This window comes from Paramisgurnus dabryanus, chromosome 4, assembly GCF_030506205.2.
Source record: "Paramisgurnus dabryanus chromosome 4, PD_genome_1.1, whole genome shotgun sequence".
NCBI lineage: Eukaryota > Metazoa > Chordata > Actinopteri > Cypriniformes > Cobitidae > Paramisgurnus > Paramisgurnus dabryanus.
In genome coordinates this window covers 19746407-19766129 of record NC_133340.1, presented here as the reverse complement: position 1 = coordinate 19766129, position 19723 = coordinate 19746407, and the positions used below count along the sequence as shown (strand labels likewise).

Below are 19723 nucleotides of genomic sequence, written 5' to 3'. Positions count from 1 at the left end.
CAACAACTGTTTATTATATTGACTTGTTTGACTATTATGTAAATGATAGAGAAACATTGCATTTTATTATTTTATAAAACATTATTTCTGAATGTTTAGTAAATATATTGCTGTAGAAAACACAATTCACTTATTAGGCTTAGATGTTGATGTTTTGTTTCATTTTAAGTCACCATTATTGTGATTAGTGTTTGTTTTAGTTGGACTCTTGACTCTTGACTTTTTGCTTGCTAGTTGTTTCCCTGGTTGTGTTAATACACCACATTTGTTATGAACATGTAAAGTTAATAGTGTAATTCTGTGGTAGTTGGTACATAATGGTAAAGATCACTACCTAATTAATTTACTAATTAAAAGTTTATTTTCTGTTAATGATGTAAATGAGATCCAGCACTTTCACAGCAGTTTGTCATTAATGAGTTTTAGAAACTTAACACAAAGAAATATCTGCTGTATAATTGGAACGCACAAACATCAAGAATCAGAGTATGAATCTCAACCATGGTGACAAATAAAATAGTAAAAAAAACATTATTTATCCATGCTGCAGTGCATGCTGGGAGTCCTGAATGAGATTTGTAATTTGTTGATACCCAGCATGCATTGCAGCATGAAGTTTTTCATTTCTTTGTCACCATGGTTGAGATTCATACTCTGATTCTTGATGTTTGTGCGTCCCAATTATACAGCAGATATTTTTTGTCCAAAGTTTCTAAAACTCCTTAACGACAAACTGCTGTGAAAGTGCTGGATCTCATTTACTTTACTGACAGAAAACAAACTTTTGATTAGTAAATTAACCAGGTGATGTTCTTTATCAATATGTACAAACCATCACAGAACTACACTATTAACTTTACGCGTTCATAACACATGTGGTGTATTAACACAAAGTTAACGCAACCAGAAAAAAAACTACCAAACAGAAAGTCAAGAGTCCAACTAAAACAAACACTAAACACAATAATGGTGACTTAAAATGAAACAAAACATCAACATCTAAACCTAATAAGTGAATTGTGTTTTCTACAGCAATATATTTACCGAACATTCAGAAATAATGTTTTATAAAATAATAAAATGCAATGTTTCTCTATCATTTACATAAGAATCAAACAAGTCAATATAATAAACAGTTGTTGTTTTAAACATTGTGTGAAGATTAAAGCATGACATTGTCATAACGTTTAAAAATGGTAAAATGTAACAATATCATGGGGTGTAACCTAAATGGGGCAAGGGTGTAGTTAAATTTAAGCTGTTTAAAGCCTGAAGAAATTACTGTCTCAGGAGAAAACTCTTATATATATATATATATATATATATGCCATTTTGATGCTCAAAGATGAGTGTTTAAGTGATAAAATGATCGGCTTCAGGGGGACTTTAAATGGTTCATGCATTTAATGAAATCAATTAACTTTACAAGTGATGATCAAGCTTTACAATGTTCAAAAGCTATCACTACTGCCTTATAAAAGTTGTACAAAATGTTAAATTTTTAAAGTTTTTGTACCTTTTTATCTTGGGGTGGGGGGTGGGGTGGGGTTAGTAATGACACATGCTGTTTATGAAATGTAAAACAAGCACAAATACACACATCTTTGTACAGAATTAAGTTAGCTTCTTAATATCATATGACAAGATGTGTCAAACAACCTTAAACAGTATTGCCATAATCATTTACTAAAAGCAAGTTTGGGTTGTCGCCTTTTATGCTCAAGTCTTATTCGTAATTTCATTTTAAGATGCTGTCATGTTCCTTTTTTTCCACGGGATTGCATCTGCATGAAAATTTATATTTCACACACAAAAATCATGACTTGCTAGCAAAAGCTTCAGTATTTTATTAAAAATAACATATTCAGTATTAAAAATAACAAATTCAGTATTTGTAAAATAACACTTTTGACATACAAATACAAAAACAGCAGAGTGGCAAACACTAAATATAGCTACACCTACATAAATCAAAAACATAATTAAAATAACATGCTGACATAGTTTCTTCATGTGTTTGTATTATTCATCACATCATGTTTAAACTCCTGTCAATCATCAAGAGCTCCTCCTACAGAAAATGTTTATTGGCTGTCAAAAGTCTTGGTGTGTTTCTTTGACCTCTACAGCATCTTTCTGTTCAGCTGAATAAGTGAACAAAATATTCAACAAGTAAATAATAAATAGTGTTAAAGAAGATTTATAGAGTTCAGATACTTACTGTTATATATTTTCATAGACAGGAGAACTTAAGTTAGATTCATCATAGCTGTCAGTCTATATGAGATGGGGAAAGGGAGGGAGTAAATGGCACTTTGCACATCATCAATATATGCAGAGAGTTTAGAACAGCTTGTTAACCACTAGACCCATCTCTCTTCTCAATTTACACAACAAAATATGTGGACGTGAAATTAAATGGACAGAAAATTACCTGCTAAATATTTTAGGTTGTATTTTAAAGGAGACATACATAGACAGATATTTTGAATGTGAAATGTGAAAAGTGAATATGGACTATTGAATTTTTAATAAAGGAAATGTGTCTGAAATGTTTGAAGTGAAATATTCACAGCTTAAATAAACAACCATGTTAAATTTCAGCCTTAAAAAATGCAAGCCCTAAAAATACAATTCATTAAAATGCAAGCACGTTTAATAAAATTCAACAGGCTGTTTTATTTCAAATACTTATGTCATTGTTTTTCTACCATAATGGGTTGAGTTAATGCTATACAGTTACAATGCTTTACCTAAAAAGCAACCTTGTGTTATTCCTGTTCAAACATTTATGTAGCCCACCACCCATTTTGATCATGCACATGACTTTAGTATATAAAAGCTTAGATGTGATCCTTACCTTAATATTCCCATAGACAGGAGAACTGTCATCAGCAGTCTATGAGAGAGAGAGAGAGAGAGAGAGAGAGAGAGAGAGAGAGAGAGAAAGAGAGAGAGAGAGAGAGAGAGAGAGAGAGAGAGAGAGAGAGAGAGAGAGAGAGAGAGAGAGAGAGAGAGAGAGAGAGAGAGAGAGAGAATAATAATTCTAAATAATTCAAATAATACATTGATCAAACTGTTTGCATATCACCGCTCCTACAGCAAGCTCCATTGATCCTACAACACATACTGTACTTTTACATTATTGGCTCTGACCGCTAGCATTTAGTCTCATGAGCGAGTGGCATATAATGCAGATGGGTAATCAAAACTATCATGTTTTTTCAGCTGTATGTGCGAGTGAAACACGTTTATGAAGCAATTGTATAATTAGACCACCAGCAGAATTACAACAACAAGAAAAACCGATTCCATTGTTGAGATTCATACTCTAAATCTTGATGTTTGTGCATCCCAAATATAGATTTTTGTCCGTATTACTAAAAATCCTTAATGACAAACTACTGTTAGAGTGCTGGGTTTCATTTTGACATGAAAGAAACTTTTGATATGTAAATCAACTAGATTAAATTATGATCTTCATCGTTAACAAAAACTGTAGAATAGCACTAACTTTATATTGTTATAACAAATGTGCTTTACACAAAAAGTTAATGCAACCAAGAAAAAACTAGCAAAAAAAAGTCAAGAGTCCAACTAATAGAAATTCTGATCACCATGATGGTGACTTAAAATGAAACAAATAATCAACTAATCTAAATAATCTAAACCTAATAACTGAATTGTGCTTTCTACAGCAATATATTTACTGAACATTCAGAAATAGTGTTTTATAATAGTTTTAAAATAATCAAATGCAATGTTTCTCTATCATTTACATAACAAGCAAAATAAAATTAAACACTTAAACACTTACCCTTAGATTCTCATACAGGTCACATGTTTTATGGCTGTCGTGAGAAGGACTATGATGAACCGTCTTTTTCGGGGAAAAAAGTAAAAATAAGAGTAATGACTCAATCAACTCAGTAAAATAAAATATTTTTTCTCATCTTACCTGAAAGCTATTTCTCTTTTTCATCCACCTGATTCTCCTTAAAAGCAAAGACTTTATGTCATACAATATTTACTTAATATTATTATATCTTTCATGTCAAATCTGCAGAAAGCTATTTTAGGTCAGTGCCAGTATTGAAATGTTTTACAGTGATTGAAGCAGTTTGTGCCATTATGCATCTCATGCTCTGATTTATATTGTATAAATGTGCCAGATACTGATTGATTTAACTTTGTTCACAGTTTAGCAGAGTTTTTTTTTTAATGTTGAATTTATCTAAGGGGTGATTGTCATTTTAGGCAGCATTTCCCATACGGAAATGTAATATATGACATATATGTCCCTATATCAAAACCGATCTTGGCATATATGTTACATATATATGCAATATATTAATATCACATATATAGATCCTCTGGATATATGAATATATAGGTTTAAAACATATATGAAATACTCATATTAAAATGTATATAAATACATATATTAATATCACATATATAGATACTCTTGATATATGAAGATATATGTTTTAAACCTATATGAAATACTCATATTAAAATGTATATAAATACATATATGAATATCACATATACAAATAATCTTGATATATGAGATATATTTTTTAAACCTATATGAAATACTTATATTAAAATGTATATAAATACATATATTAATATCACATATATAGATACTGTTGATATATGAAGATATATGTTTTAAACCTATATGGAATACTCATATTAAAATGTATTTAAATACATATATTTAAAATATGTATATGTATGAATTCTTATATGGGTTTGTATTTTACAACCATATAAGATGGATTTTTACATGATACTGTATGCTCCAACCATATGATATCAATATGTTTTATGTCTAGATTTCTAAAACAACATAGCCTATATAGGTCTGTAAATATATTGTTTAAAAATTATTAGGGTCATAACATTATAACCCTGCCTAGTTTCAAACTGCATGCATTTGGCACAATACTATACTTTTATTATGGAGTTATACTCCATGGGGGCGGTTTCCCGGACAGATAGACTAGTCCTAGACTAAAACATTTTTAAGAGCTGTCCAAACTGAAAACAACTTGCACTGACATATCTTAAAATACATCAGGGCCCTTTGTTTTGCCTCAAAATGCATACAGGTAATGTTTTTAGTAAGGCATGTTTGTTAAAACTAGTTATATTTCCTAATTAAACTAAGGCCTAGTCCTGGATTAAGATAATCCCTGTCTGGGAAACCGCCCCCATATTACTCAATGTACAAGCTAGAAATTAAGCTCTGCACAGCACAGGTCTACTAAAGGGTTAATGGTGCCACATGGTGATCAACAGTAAAAATGACAAATTTGACCTCTTTGCAAAAGGAAAAACCACCAACATTCAAAAATGCATGATAACAAGGTGTCATTGCTCTGCAATCAAAAAATGTGGTTATAATGGAAGTCAATGGGGCAAAAACAGCCACTAACAATAAATGAGGAAGAAAACAATAATCAAAAGCCAATGTTTTTACTTTATATTTGACATGCCCAAGACTGCGAAAAAGGTTAAAAAAAATCCAGTCTACAATCACTTTTTGTATTGAAAATTTGTCATTTAGATTTTCCCCAAATCCACTTATGAACTTGGCAATTAAAGAGTTAAAATCATGGAATTTTTGTAAAAATTTGGTAGTTTTGATCAGAACTGACTAACAAATTTATGCAAAAAAAGTGAAAAAAATATTCTGATACATTTTTACAGATGTTTAATTTAGTGGATGTATTAAATTTGAACAACGCACAAGGGTTAAATTTGCACTGTGTACCCCTGCATAAAATAAAAACAGGAGGAATAATAAAACGAACACTGTAAAATACAAGCCAAACAGCGCCTACTTCAGTAACACACAAATAGCTTAAGTTGTTAGCCCCTCCCATCCAACTGCTGGGTGGATCAGTGGATAGCGCGGACGACATTCAACGTGAGGACCCGGGTTCGAGGCCCGACTGGACTCATCAGGTACATTACAAATAATAAATTGTGTTTGTGTGTTAAGTTGTGTGAATGGGTTGTACGTCCTACCTGTAGTCTGAAACATGCGAAAAATAGATAAAAACCACGGTTCAAATTTAATTATTTTATGATATATGATAAGTATATGTATGCAACATATATTAGACATATATGTGAAGTCATGTATGTCACATATATAAATAATTATATAGATGACATATATGTCTATGTATGTTTTTTGCACACATAGACATATATTTGTATGGGATAGACATATATGTCAATATATGAAATTGTTCCATTTTCGAATAGGTGTCATATATGGTTGTACATATATGTACATATATGTTTCTACTTTATATTACCATATATTTCATATAGGGATATTTCATATATTCACATATATTACATTTCCGTATGGGTTAAATGACAAATATTTGTAAGTCTGAGATGATGTTGTTTTTTAATCCTAATTGCTTAATGAGCTGGTGAACATTACATGATGAGTTCACTTTGGGTTTTGAGTTTATTGTTAACTAAATTTAAGATAAATGATTTTATTGTACAGACACTATGTAACAAATATCACACACGTCTTACCAAATTATCAACACCACGATAAAAACTACAGCACCCAAAATCAACAATCCAATAATTAAGTGAAATATCATCATTTTTCCTGCAGAAAAGAAGAACAGAGCAAAACATATGTGAACCAAGAGTAAAGCATGTCGAAAAGCTAGAAAATAAAGCTAGAAAATAATTTTTTGCAATGGAAGAAAATATGAAGATATATTCATACCTTTAACATTGACTAATACAGCAACAGATTTCTGAGATCTGTCTTTATTCTGAACCTCACAGTAAAACCATCCACTGTGTCTGGAGTTAATGTTAGTGATGCTGTACGTCTGTCCAGATCCAACAGATGATGTTTCATTCACCTTAAACCAGGTGTAGTTCTGAGCAGGTGGATTTGATTTACTTTTGCAGGTCAGAGTCACTGAATCACCCTCCATTATTTCACCAGATGAATTGACAGAGATTTCAGGTTTATCTGGAGCTTTTAATGAAATAAATTGCAACATTACAGTCCACAATTTAAAGCCTGTAGGTGTCAAGGAAGTTTAACAAAAAATGTAAATTTAAAATTGTCAACAGTCGGACAGTATGAAATAATCAAACAACAGTGCTCACTTCATTTATCTTTACACTGTTGGGTAAATAGATGCTGTGGTCCACCTTTGTAATTTTGTCTTCAGCCCAGTGAAGGAAGAAAGCTTTAAAGAATTTAACACTCATACTTACAGATGACATTGAGATATTGATGAGGTGATGTGAGGTTGTGTCCCTGTACAGCACAGCTATAGTTGCCTGAATCATTTCTTCTTACTGACTGCAAAATGAGTTGATTGTTTCTGTCTGTTCTCTCACTTAATGACTGATTGTTTTTATACCAGATGAATGTTGATCCGTCAGTCAGACTGCAACTGCTTTTACATGTAAGAGTCACTGAATGTCCCTCTGTCACTCTCTCACCTGAAGACTGCACCTGAAGATCTGACAACACAACACAACACAGATACAGATATCTACATGTCATTCAACACACATTATTATCATCAGTGAGTAATTCACTTACCTGTTATTAGTGTGATATCCAGAGTCACTCCAGGAACACCAAGCCATTTGTTTTTATCAGTGATGAATCTGAAATAGTATTTGTGTGAATCTGTCTGTCTCACATCAGTCAGACTCATGGTGCAGTTGTGATGTTTATCTCCCAGATACTGAATCCTCTGACTGTATTCAGAGTCCTCAGACAGATCTGGAGGATCAGCACTGTTAATTTTAGTCCAGAACGTGTTATTGATCTGATGTCCAGTAGGGTATTTATAAGTGCAGTTTATTATCACTGTTGAACCCTTTAGTGCACAGATGGATGAAGAGCTGTAATGCACACCCCACCCATCATCAGCACTATAAACTTCTGAAACACACAATTATCATGATGAATACATTAACAACAGCTTCAGCAAATACAGAACTAAAACTGATAAACATCTAAAGTGTGAACCCAGCTAAAAGAAAAAAGTTCTAAGAACGTTCCCTGAAAGTTCCCAAAAACATTCTAAGTGTCCAGTTTTCTTGACGTTATGTTTTGCATTGTCCAGTTATGACAATGTCCTGTTTTAATGTTCACACAATGTTTAACTCTTTCCCCGCCAGCGTTTTTTAAAAAGTTGCCAGCCAGCGCCACCATTTTTTATGATTTTCACCAAAGTTTAATGTCTTCCAGAAAATTTTCTACTTTAAAGGGGCCATAGCATGAAAATGTGACTTTTCCATGTTTAAGTGCTATAATTGGGTTCCCAGTGCTTCTATTAACCTAGAAAATGTGAAAAAGATCAACCCATTAACTTAGTTTTGATAAATCATTTTCTGCAAGCACGTGAAAAATTCGGTAATGGAGGTAATGCAGCGGGCCAGTGATCTCAGCGCACATCAGTGTCAAAATGATGACAAATCAAAATTAAAGAGGGTGGGAGTTTCTATTCACAGAAGACATGAACGACTTCCAGCCAATCACATTACAGAGCTGAGCAGAATTCCAACCTATAATATAAAAGAAGGCGGGAGTTTGTGTTCAGTAAGTTTGAGTGTGTAGTGCTTTACACATGAACACATGTCAAAGCTGCATTACAGAAAATTCATCCTTATATTAAAAAATACAGATAATTAGCAAATCCAGGGATACAAACTACTTAACTTAATGAGAATTTTGCCTTTTAAAAATAAAATATAAAATGAAATTTTTATTATTTGTCATGTAGCACTATAAGTCAAGCAAAATGATGTTTATAGCATACAGTATAATATAAAGTATGAATGTGTAAATATTATGGATTTAATTGGAATGGAAGAATTCACAAGAAGACATAACTCTTATCACAAGCAATGAAATTACATTTAGGGCTAAGTTTCCCACTGAGCAAGGCGTCTCAAAAAGAGGAGCCAGAATGAAAGTTTTTATGACGTTTTTTATGACGTGTTCTGAACATCCAATATTGATGTCAAGGGGACCTCCACGCAAAGTAAAACTATTTAAAATGTGGCCATTTTAGGCATTATATGTATATATAATCTTTATATATGAATAAATGTTCAAAAATATTGCTTATAGATAACTCCCAAATATACAAGTTCCACCTTAACTATCTGCGTCTGCAATCTCACTTTCTCATGCTCTCTCTCATGCTCTCTTTCTCTCTCTCTCTCTTTCTCTACCGTTCAATAATTGAAGTGAAGTGACGTGAACTTCACTCTCCCTCCCTCGCTTGCTCTCGCTGGATAATTGTTAAGTGTACATTCTCTAAAACAATGTCATCAACATTACAATCAGTTGTTTTAACAAAGCATTGTTTTGAAGTAGGACCATACTGACTAAACAAACCAAATTCACTTTATTTTTGTCATTTCTACCGCTCATTTTGAGAATTTACAAGATTCTGATGTTTTATTGAACATGTTTTGTCACCATCATGATGATCAGTGTTTCCTTTAGTTGGGTAGTAGTTTGACTCTTTGTGTTTATATTGTAGTGTGTGCGCTTGATGATGGTGTTTGTTAAAACATATTAATATTGCACCAAGTGTTTGCTACCAATGCAACTTACTTATTTGCATTATTCACATTTTAGTCCCACATTATACGGTATATATAGTATTGTATTTACTTATACTTGTGTGCGCGTGTGTTATTATGTGCGTGTGAACATTATTTTGTACAATACAATATTGAATCATATGAATATTAACTCATACTTTATTGCCACACTTTAATAAGTAAATACATTTTTATATTGACCATTCACACACATGTTGCCTAAGCTTTATTTGTACACATAATATTAATATTCATCTGAATTTCATCAGCTTGTTGCTTCATTGACGGAGCTTTTTCCAGAAGCAACTGCTATATGTTTTATTAGCCAAAAGATGGCGCTGTTTTCAACACCCTCTTTGAGGCTTCGAATCATGGTTTGAAACAGTAAGAGAAGTATTGGTGCTTCATTTCCCCATCACTAAAAAAGTCAAAGAGCACTACCCAACTAAAGGAACCACTGATCGTCATTATGGTGATAAAACATTTTCAATAAAAGTCAGCATACAAATCTCTGTTAATTAGAGAGAGACAGACAAACAAACATTCCTGCTACAGTTTGGTGTAAAATATTTGATAGTGTAATAATGCCCATAGCTCTGTATGGTTGTGAGGTTTGGGGTCCACAATGCCTAACAGATTACTCCAAATGGGACAAACATCCAATGGAATCCCTGCATGCTGAATTCTGTAGAAATATTTTAAGAGTTCAGAGAAGAACACCTACTAATGCATGCAGGGCTACATTATTTTATCAGCTTAACAACATTTTTCTACAAAAATATATGTGATGTTTATGTTTTTTTGACTCAGAACTCATAGACCAAATTTGTATAAAATGTTTTTCTATTGATTTCTGGAACCGCTTTTGCACGTCTACCTGACGTCCAAGAGGGGTCATAGTCAAAAGTTCAGATACTGTACCAGATCTGCACGTTGTATAGACATACAGATAAGGGCCTGGACCAACCGACCTAATATAGACATGATCTGCACATCGGGGAGACGTCTCATGTTTGGTGGGTTGTGTTAATACGAATTTATAAATCTTATTATAATAACTACTGTTTTTAATTTCAATTTTTTATGTTTTCTTTGAGAAAGAGATTTTCTGAGTATGTTTCATTTGTTCCATTTCATTTAGACAAAAATAGTTTTGATTTAGGATAGTGTATCCAAAAGCAGTTTATCCACAAATAGACCTTTGTGTCCCTCTTATGTTAGCAAGTCCATTTACACCTTTGGTTACCTGACTTTTCTGGTAGCTAAATATTTTTTTTTCCGGTAATGATTTATAAAACTGAGTCAAGCATCAGGTTTAACCTTGTTACATGTCATGGTTGGTAAGATGTCATTGGGAGATAGTTAAAATCCATTATTTTATAATAAATTTGATTTCCTAAAAAGTATAAGTACTGTAGCATTTATGTTGGGCCAATGTGCTGTGGTGGGCTGCTTTTGAAAAAGTCCAGGGCCACTTTTAGGTCCCAGTCCGCCCCTGCCCCTCACACCCCTCTAATTTTCAGAATAATCGGAGAAAGTTTTTTTTCTACACTGTAAGAAATCATTTAAGCACTACAGTGATAAAACATGTTTTCCCCATTACTTTTAACATTCTTATAACTTATCTCTGTTAGCTGGGAAGATCTTTGTCTGTCAGCTGAGGTTATGAGGATAAAGTTGAGACAACTGTACAGTCTGAACAGAAGTCATGAATTATGAAAAAGTTTTTATAGGAAAGATAATTCAAGGTTTGTATGAATAATAAATATAAAGTCTGAATATATCATCAGTGACTCACCGTGAATCATGAGGAGAAAGATCAGAGGCGGAGGGGCCAACATGGTTGACATCACCATAGCAACACCTACATTCAACACATGATAAGTGTTTCAGCTCAACACTGAAAACTGTTTCTCATAAACTCACAGAAACTTCTCACTATCTACAGTTTTTTTTTAAATTGCATGATGAGAGCGATCATCTGATATATATTTCACATCAAAAATTAAAAATGGTGAGGGAACTCTTCATACAGTTGCATGCAAAAGTTTAGGAACCCCTGACAATTTCCATGATTTTCATTTATAAATATTTGGGTGTTAGGATCAGTAATTTCATTTTGATCTATCAAATAAGTGATGGACACAGTAATATTTTAGTAGTGAAATGAGGTTTATTGGATTAACAGAAAATGTGCAATATGCATCAAAACGAAATTAGATGGGTGTATTTGGGCACCCTTCTCATTTAGTTGAATCTGGTTAAAGTTGAGTCGCATGGATTCCACTCAATTTCAGCAGATTCTTGAGAATAATGTTGAGGAATCTGTCACAAAGTTGAGGTTAAACTGGGGCTGGATATTTCAACAAGACAATGATCCAAAACACTGCCTAAAATCTACTCGGGCATTTATGCAGAGGAACAAGTACAATGTTCTGGAATGGCCATCCCAGTCTCCATACCTGAATATCATTGAACATCTGTGATAAAGGCTGTTCATGCTCGGCAACCATTTTGTAAGGAGGAATAGTCCAAAATACATTCATCCAGACACTCATTATAGGCTATAGGAAGCATCTAGAGGCTGTTATTTCTGCTAAAGGAGGCTCTACTAAATATTGATGAGATTTTTTTTTTGTTGAGGTGACCAAATTTATGCACCGGTCTAATTTTGTTTTGATGCATATTGCACATTTTCTGTTTATACAATAAACCTCATTTCACTACTGAAATATTACTGTGTCCCTTGCTTATTTGATAGATCAAAATGAAATTGCTGATCCAAACACCCAAATATTTATAAAGGAAAATCATGGAAATTGTCAGGAGTTCCTAAACTTTTGCATAAACTGTATCTTTTCTATAAACTATTAATATAGTGGAATGATCTACCTATGTATACTGTACAAAAATAATATTAGATTTTTAAAATCTTTTTCTCTGTTTAAACATGATGCACTGTTAGAAATGAGAAACAATGTGTGTATAGAGTTAATAAAGTCCTGCTCTTACCTTCACATGCCCTTGTCACTAAAAACTTCAGTAGAAATGATGAAGTTAGAAGCATCAATGAGGTTTTCAGCTTCTGGACAGCTGTGGTTAACACATTGTATTTTAACATGAAGTGTTTATGTTGCTCAACTTTTTAAAGGTCCCATGTGTTTTTTAAGACATACAATAAATCTTTGGTATCCCCAAGGTACATATTTGAAGTTTTAGCTTAAAATACCATATAGAAAATTTGTTATAAAATGTTAAAATTGCTATCTTGTAGGTGCGAGCAACAATGTGCCGTTTTAGATGTGTCCTTTAAAATGCAAATGAGCTGATGAAATGTAAACACTGATCACAATGATGGTGGTTTGTAGAAATTTAAACTCAATTGTGCTGTCAATTATTTTCTCTCTCTCTCTTTCTCTCTGCACTAAATGGCTGTGTCGTGGTTGGATAGTGCAGATTAAGGAGTGGTATTATTATAATAAGATCCCCTTATAACATCATAAGGGGAGCCACATTTCAATGGCCTAATTTTTCATGTGCTTGCAGAGGATGGTTTACCAAAATTATGTTACTGGGTTGGTCTTTTTCGTGTTTTCTAGGTTGATAGAAGCACTGGGAACCCAATTATAGCACTTAAACATGTAAAAATCAGATTTACATGCTATGGGAGCTTTAAGGTGATATTTGACTTCATCTGCAGTCTGCACACAGGTCAAGCCAAATGAATAAATGTAAATGTGCATACACAGTGCACAGTGCAAATGTTTTTAATCCCAGCTATCAGTTACTAGGAGTTGCTGACATGTTTCTTCTTCTTCCTTTATTTCTTAACACCATTCCAGCATCTGCGGCTATATTCATGGCGAGAACCAGGTAATCCATACACAAGTTTTATTCAGACAAGTTGATTCATACACAAGTTGGGGGAGGGACAATTTGGTATCTCCAATTTGCCTAACTTGCGTGTTTTTGGCCTGTGGGAGGACACCGGAGTACCCGGAGTAAACCAACGCTGACACAGGGAGAACATGCAGAAACTCCACACAGAAAGGCCACCTGCCCTAGCCGTGGCTCGAACCGGGAACCTTCTTGTTGTGAGGCAACAGTGCTAGACCATGTTGGGCTGGTATAAGATGTTTATATCAGGCAGGGTAATCTGAGATTCCAGTTTTTGTTTACTTTTTTGTCTACACATGCTTAATCATAATAAGTCTCATTTTGAAATACATGATGATCAACAATTTCTATGGAAGTCGGACGCGGCATTACTGCTTTCACAGAGGTGAGAAACGGAAACTTGACCAATAAATGTGTGATTGTGTGATGTCCAAAAGAAACAGGAACTAAGTCTCTTAACGAATGATCTTCACAACCTACACAGCAAAACCCCCAGTGTTAAAGAGGTTATTTCACAAGACTTTTTAAGATGTAAAATAAATCTTTTGTGTCCCCAGAGTGCATATGTGAAGTTTTAACTCAAACTACCATCTAGATAATTTATTATACGATGTTAAAATTGTCACTATGTAGGTACGAGAAAAAATTTACCGTTTTTGGTGTGTCCTTTAAAGGGGCTATGGCATGAAAATCTGACTTTTCCATGTTTAAGTGCTATAATTGGGTCCCCAGTGCTTCTGTCAACCTAGAAAATGTGAAAAAGATCAACAAAGTAACTACATTTTGGTAAACAATTCTCCGCAAGCATGTTAAAAATTAGGTCATTGAAATTTGGCTCTCCTTATGATGTCATAAGGAGATCTTATTATAATAATACAGCTCCTTAATCTGCACTATCCAACCACGGCACTGCCATTTAGTGCAGAGAGAAAGAGAGAGAGAAAAATAATTGACAGCACAATTGAGTTTGAATTGCATCAAACCACCATCATTGTGATGTTTGCACTTCAGCCGCTCATTTGCATTTTATATGACACACCCAAAACGACACATTTTTGCTCAGGCCTACAAAGTGGCAATGCTAACATCTTCATGCCATAGGCCCTTTAACACCAATTAAAAAATTTTGTTTTTGATTTCTCTAACATCATTTAAAGGGGTCATAGCATGAAAATGTTAGCATTGCCACTTTGTAGGTTTGAGCAAAAATGTGTCGTTTTGGGTGTGTTTTTTAAAATGCAAATGAGCTGATGAAGTGCAAACACTGATCACAATGATGGTGGTTTGTTGTAATTCAAACTCAATTGTGCTGTGAATTATTTTTTCTCTCTTTCTTTCTCTCTGTACTAAATGGCAGTGCAGTGGTTGGATAGTGCAGATTAAGGGGGCGGTATTATTCTAATAAGATATCCTTATGACATCATAATGAAAGCCAAATTTCAATTACCTATTTTTGCTCACACCTACAAAGTGGCAATGCTAACATTTTCATGCATGGCCCCTTTAAAAGTAGACTTTCCACATTTTTTGTAGACATGTAGACAAAAGTATACATTTTTTTGTTTGTATGACAAGTATTTGTTAAGTTACAGTAAATTTTTATGACGCGTGTCTGAAAGGACTTCACTGAAAGAGAGAGAACAGAACGCACATCATGTTTATTTTCATTCTGTTTTTATTGGGAGTGGACACAACAAACTAGACACTTTAACATTTTAAATGATGTATAAACGTATGATAATGATATCTGTATGTCCAAAATTTGTAGATTGATTGAAAAATAACAAGTTTGCAGACCGTGGTGGACCTGATAGAGTTAAATGTGTCACATCTCTGTACTTTCACTGTAGAGAGAAGAGTGTGAAATATAAAGAAAGAGAGATGTGAAAAAAAAGGCATGACCTGCCTCTTGCTGCCAAATGTGTGATCACGTGACATTATTTGATGCTTCCTCATTTCCTCACTCCTTCAGTCTGTGACCCGGTCACCAACATATTTTTTTTGGAATCTGTGCATGCATTCACACACATATACTGCACAGACAGGTCACGTGTAATTTAATTGTAATTGTTCAACTTGGGCATTTTTATCATTCGATCAAAAACTTCTTCCTTTATTTCTTTACACCATTCCAGCATTCATGGCGAGAACCAGTTAATCCATACACAATTTTTATTCAGTTGATCCATACACAGGTTGGGGGAAGGACAGTTTGGGATCTCCATTTTTTGGCATGTTGGAGGATACCGGAGTACCCGGAAGTAAATCCAGACACAGGGAGAACATTCAAACTCCAGACAGAAAGGCCACCTGATCTAGCTGGGGTTCAAACCAGGGACCTTCTTGTTGTGAGTCGACTGTGCTACTCACTGAGCCACTGAGCCACTGTGCCGACTCCGATTATAAACTAGTGCGGTCTTCAGTTTCACTATAGTCAATGACATTAGAGGTGATGGACAAGAATGTGCAGCAATATCTGCATGTAATGTGTGTATAATGTGAATCTAGAAACTTTAAAGATTATCTTATTTGTAGTTATTGTCATGTTTGTATTTATTTTAGAGGATGTAAAGATACAAACAGCATGACGTCACACACAGAATCTAATGATTCTCAGGTCGGCCATCAGAGGGCTCAGTAGACTGAGTTTCACGTACTTCAGTTCAAAGCTGTATTAAACAAATGTTTACAAGCATACTCATTTACACTGCTAATAAACTTTAAAGTATTGTTTGTGTAAACAGTATGAGGCAGTTTAAACTGTAAGTAAGAGGTTTATTTTCAGCCATTCATGGACAACATCAGCAATTAAAAAATATATTGAAAACAAACTTAAGCTTTAAAAAAACTTACAAAAAAACACCAAACCATCCAGATGAAATAAAACAAGTAAATAATTGGGTGAACTGACACATACAACATGCTACAGTAGAAGATTCATTGGTACTCACAAAAACTGACAAAATATAAAAAAGCCCAAAGATAATTTGCTTTATGAGTTGATACATTTATCCATTATCACATTTTCTCTTCAAATCCGTCACATCGTCAACTCTCCTGTCAATCACAGAGAGCTCCACCCACCCAAAGCTTTTATTGGCTTTCACATGTTTTGATGTGTTTGACTGACCTCTACAGTATCCAGTGGTTAAATTGGCTTTGTAGGAAGGGGGAGCCCTTATTTACGGTAAATAGTCATCATTCAAAATCACGCCGTAAAATTACTTAATGTGTTTTACACTAAAGGGCTCTTTTTCCAGTATTAATGTGTAAGGTAAGGTTGAGTAGTTATTCAAACAAAGATAAATACTTTACAATTCACTTACAAGTTCACTTTAAAGCTGTGCCAGAGGTTGATCCAAACTTTAAAACCTGAACTTTAAATTATGCTAATCTATGGGTCTGACACCCTATATGCATTTGTTGCGCATGTTATTATGCACAATTGATCAAACTTTGAAAGAAGGTATAAGACTCAACCTCCTTGACTAATTCTAAGCATAAGATAACCCAAAAGATTAAATTAACAAGAAAAATGACATACTGAATCAGCATCAATATGTCTTATAAATTAGCCATAGAGATAAGCTGGTCAGCAGTTAGTAAAACAATCACTATAGTTAGGTTGTTATTGATTTGTATAATCAAAATACATTATTTTATTAAACTATACAGTAAGTTCAGTGTTATGTTTTAACATATTGTAATGAGATGAGTGATATGGCTATACATACTTTAATCATTTGTTTCTAGACTTCTATAAGTTTTCTCGACGTGTGCACCACTCTTACCTCTACAATGTCTAATGTCATCCTGTGAGAATGCGCATTCTTGAGGATCCGAGTGAGACGCGGGGCTGCGCACCAGTGATGCGCGGGACACTGTATAAACAACCGCACCCGCCCGCAACTTGGACCGCAAAAAAGACGTCTGTGATTTTGGCCGATTCGGACGGGATAAAAAATATCATGCTATTCCTGAGAAAAGAGCGTCTGTTTCATGCGTTTTGGCGTTGCAGAAGATCACGTGCTCTGGATATGCGTCTTCCCAGCTAACAGAAAAAAGTTCTAAGAACGTTCCCTGAAAGTTTTTAACGTTCCCAAAAACGTTCTGCCAACGTTAAAAGTGTCCAGTTTTTTTGACGTTCTAAGAACGTTTTTGTGTTGTCTCAACGTTAGAGGAATGTTACATTTTACCATTTTTAAACGTTATGACAATGTCATGTTTTAATGTTCACAGTCACACAATGTTTAAAACAACAACTGTTTATTATATTGACTTCTTTGATTGTTATGTAAATGATAGAGAAACATTGCATTTTATTATATTTATTTTTATATTCATATTATTTTATTATATTTATTATATATTGTATATTTATTATATATTATATATCTATTATATGTAAGTTTAGATGTTGATGTTTTGTTTCATTTTAAGTCACCATTATTGTGATTAGTGTTCGTTTTAGTTGGGCTCTTGAGCCTTGTCTTTTACTTGCTAGTTTTTTCCCTGGTTGTGTTAACTTTTTGTTAATACACCACATTTGTTATGAACATGTTAAGTTAGTAGTTTAATTCTGTGGTGTGGTGGTTGGTACATAATGGTAAAAAATCATTCCTAATTAATTTACTAATCAAAAGTTTATTTTCTGTCAATAATGTAAATGAGATCCAGCACTTTCAGAGCAGTTTGTCATTAAGGAGTTTAAGAAGCTTTGGACAAAAAATATCCGCTATTTAATTGGGACGCACAAACATCAAGAATCAGACTATGAATCTCAGCCATGGTGACAATTAAATGAAAAACTTCATGCTGCAATGCATGCTGGGTATTAACAAATTACAAATCTCATTCAGGACTCCCAGCATGCACTGCAGCATGGATAAACAAGGATTTTTTTTTTTTCAATTTTCTTTGTCACCATGGTTGAGATTCATAGTCTGATTCTTGATGTTTGTGCGTCCCAATTATACAGCAGATATATTTTGTCCAAAGCTTCTTAAACTCCTTAATGACAAACTGCTGTGAAAGTGCTGGATCTCATTTACATTATTGACAGAAAATAAACTTTTGATTAGTAAATTAATTAGGAATGATTTTTTACCATTATGTACCAACCACCACACCACAGAATTACACTACTAACTTAACATGTTCATTTCAAATGTGGTGTATTAACAAAAAGTTAACACAACTAGGGAAAAAACTAGCAAGCAAAAGACAAGGCTCAAGAGCCCAACTAAAACGAACACTAATCACAATAATGGTGACTTAAAATGAAACAAAACATCAACATCTAAACTTACATATAATAGATATATAATATATAATAAATATATAATATATAATAAATATAATAAAATAATATAAATATAAAAAATAAATATAATAAAATGCAATGTTTCTCTATCATTTACATAACAATCAAAGAAGTCAATATAATAAACAGTTGTTGTTTTTAACATTGTGTGACTGTGAACATTAAAACATGACATTGTCATAACGTTTAAAAATGGTAAAATGTAACATTCCTCTAACGTTGAGACAACACAAAAACGTTCTTAGAACGTCAAGAAAACTGGACACTTTTAACGTTGGCAGAACGTTTTTGGGAACGTTAAAAACTTTCAGGGAACGTTCTTAGAACTTTTTTCTGTTAGCTGGGATTATAGCCTAATGTTTGATATTTAGCTTTAAATGTAAAATTATTAGCCTACAGATCATGTAATTTATTAATTTAATTTTAACAAATCAAAATAACTTATACAAATCATATAAAGTAGCCTACGTGTTTTATATAACTGGCTGCTTAAAAAAATCCATATAAATTAAGAAATAATGATTAGTAACAATTTATTATCTTTATTAATTAACATTACCATTCCAGATTGAAACAAAATAAGGTTGAGTTCATACCTTATAACGTTACTGATATTACAGTGTTTAGTCTTAACAGTGTATGATATTCAGCTCGTCTTGATTTAATTATTTATTCCGCCAAATGGAAAAAAACATCCATATCTGAATGAATGGGACTCAAGACCTATACGGCAGATTGCGTTGGCCAAAACACCAAAAGAACCGCTTTTTCAAAAGATATTGCGCGTAGACACAGATATTTGCATCCGGGCGGGATTACATTTATCAAAAGACCTTTGAGTTTGGCGAAAAACAGTAAGTAAAT

General features: G+C 33.4%; 1 protein-coding gene across 1 annotated transcript; it reads right to left on the bottom strand.

The window, feature by feature from the left end:
- Positions 1-1473: 1473 nt before the first annotated feature.
- On the bottom strand, positions 1474-11502 carry LOC135752459 (B-cell receptor CD22-like). Its single transcript, XM_073814532.1, has 10 exons — positions 11438-11502; positions 7616-7963; positions 7282-7533; positions 6776-7036; positions 6574-6652; positions 3959-3995; positions 3818-3880; positions 2861-2899; positions 2222-2277; positions 1474-2144 (listed from the first exon to the last, which is right to left on the bottom strand). The coding sequence occupies exons 1-9, from the start codon at positions 11493-11495 to the stop codon at positions 2224-2226; spliced, it is 1191 nt and encodes a 396-aa protein (XP_073670633.1). The 5' UTR covers positions 11496-11502; the 3' UTR covers positions 1474-2144; positions 2222-2223.
- Positions 11503-19723: the final 8221 nt, after the last annotated feature.

Bases quoted from the DNA above. Each gene is read 5' to 3' on its own strand.
- LOC135752459 (XM_073814532.1), bottom strand. From the start codon at position 11,495: ATGGTGATGTCAACCATGTTGGCCCCTCCGCCTCTGATCTTTCTCCTC. The intron at 6,653-6,775 runs GTATGAATATAT...TCTTTTCTGCAG, and splicing joins TGTATTAGTCAATGTTAAAG to GAAAAATGATGATATTTCAC. The intron at 2,900-3,817 runs GTAAGTGTTTAA...TCTCTCTCATAG, and splicing joins ACCTGTATGAGAATCTAAGG to ACTGCTGATGACAGTTCTCC.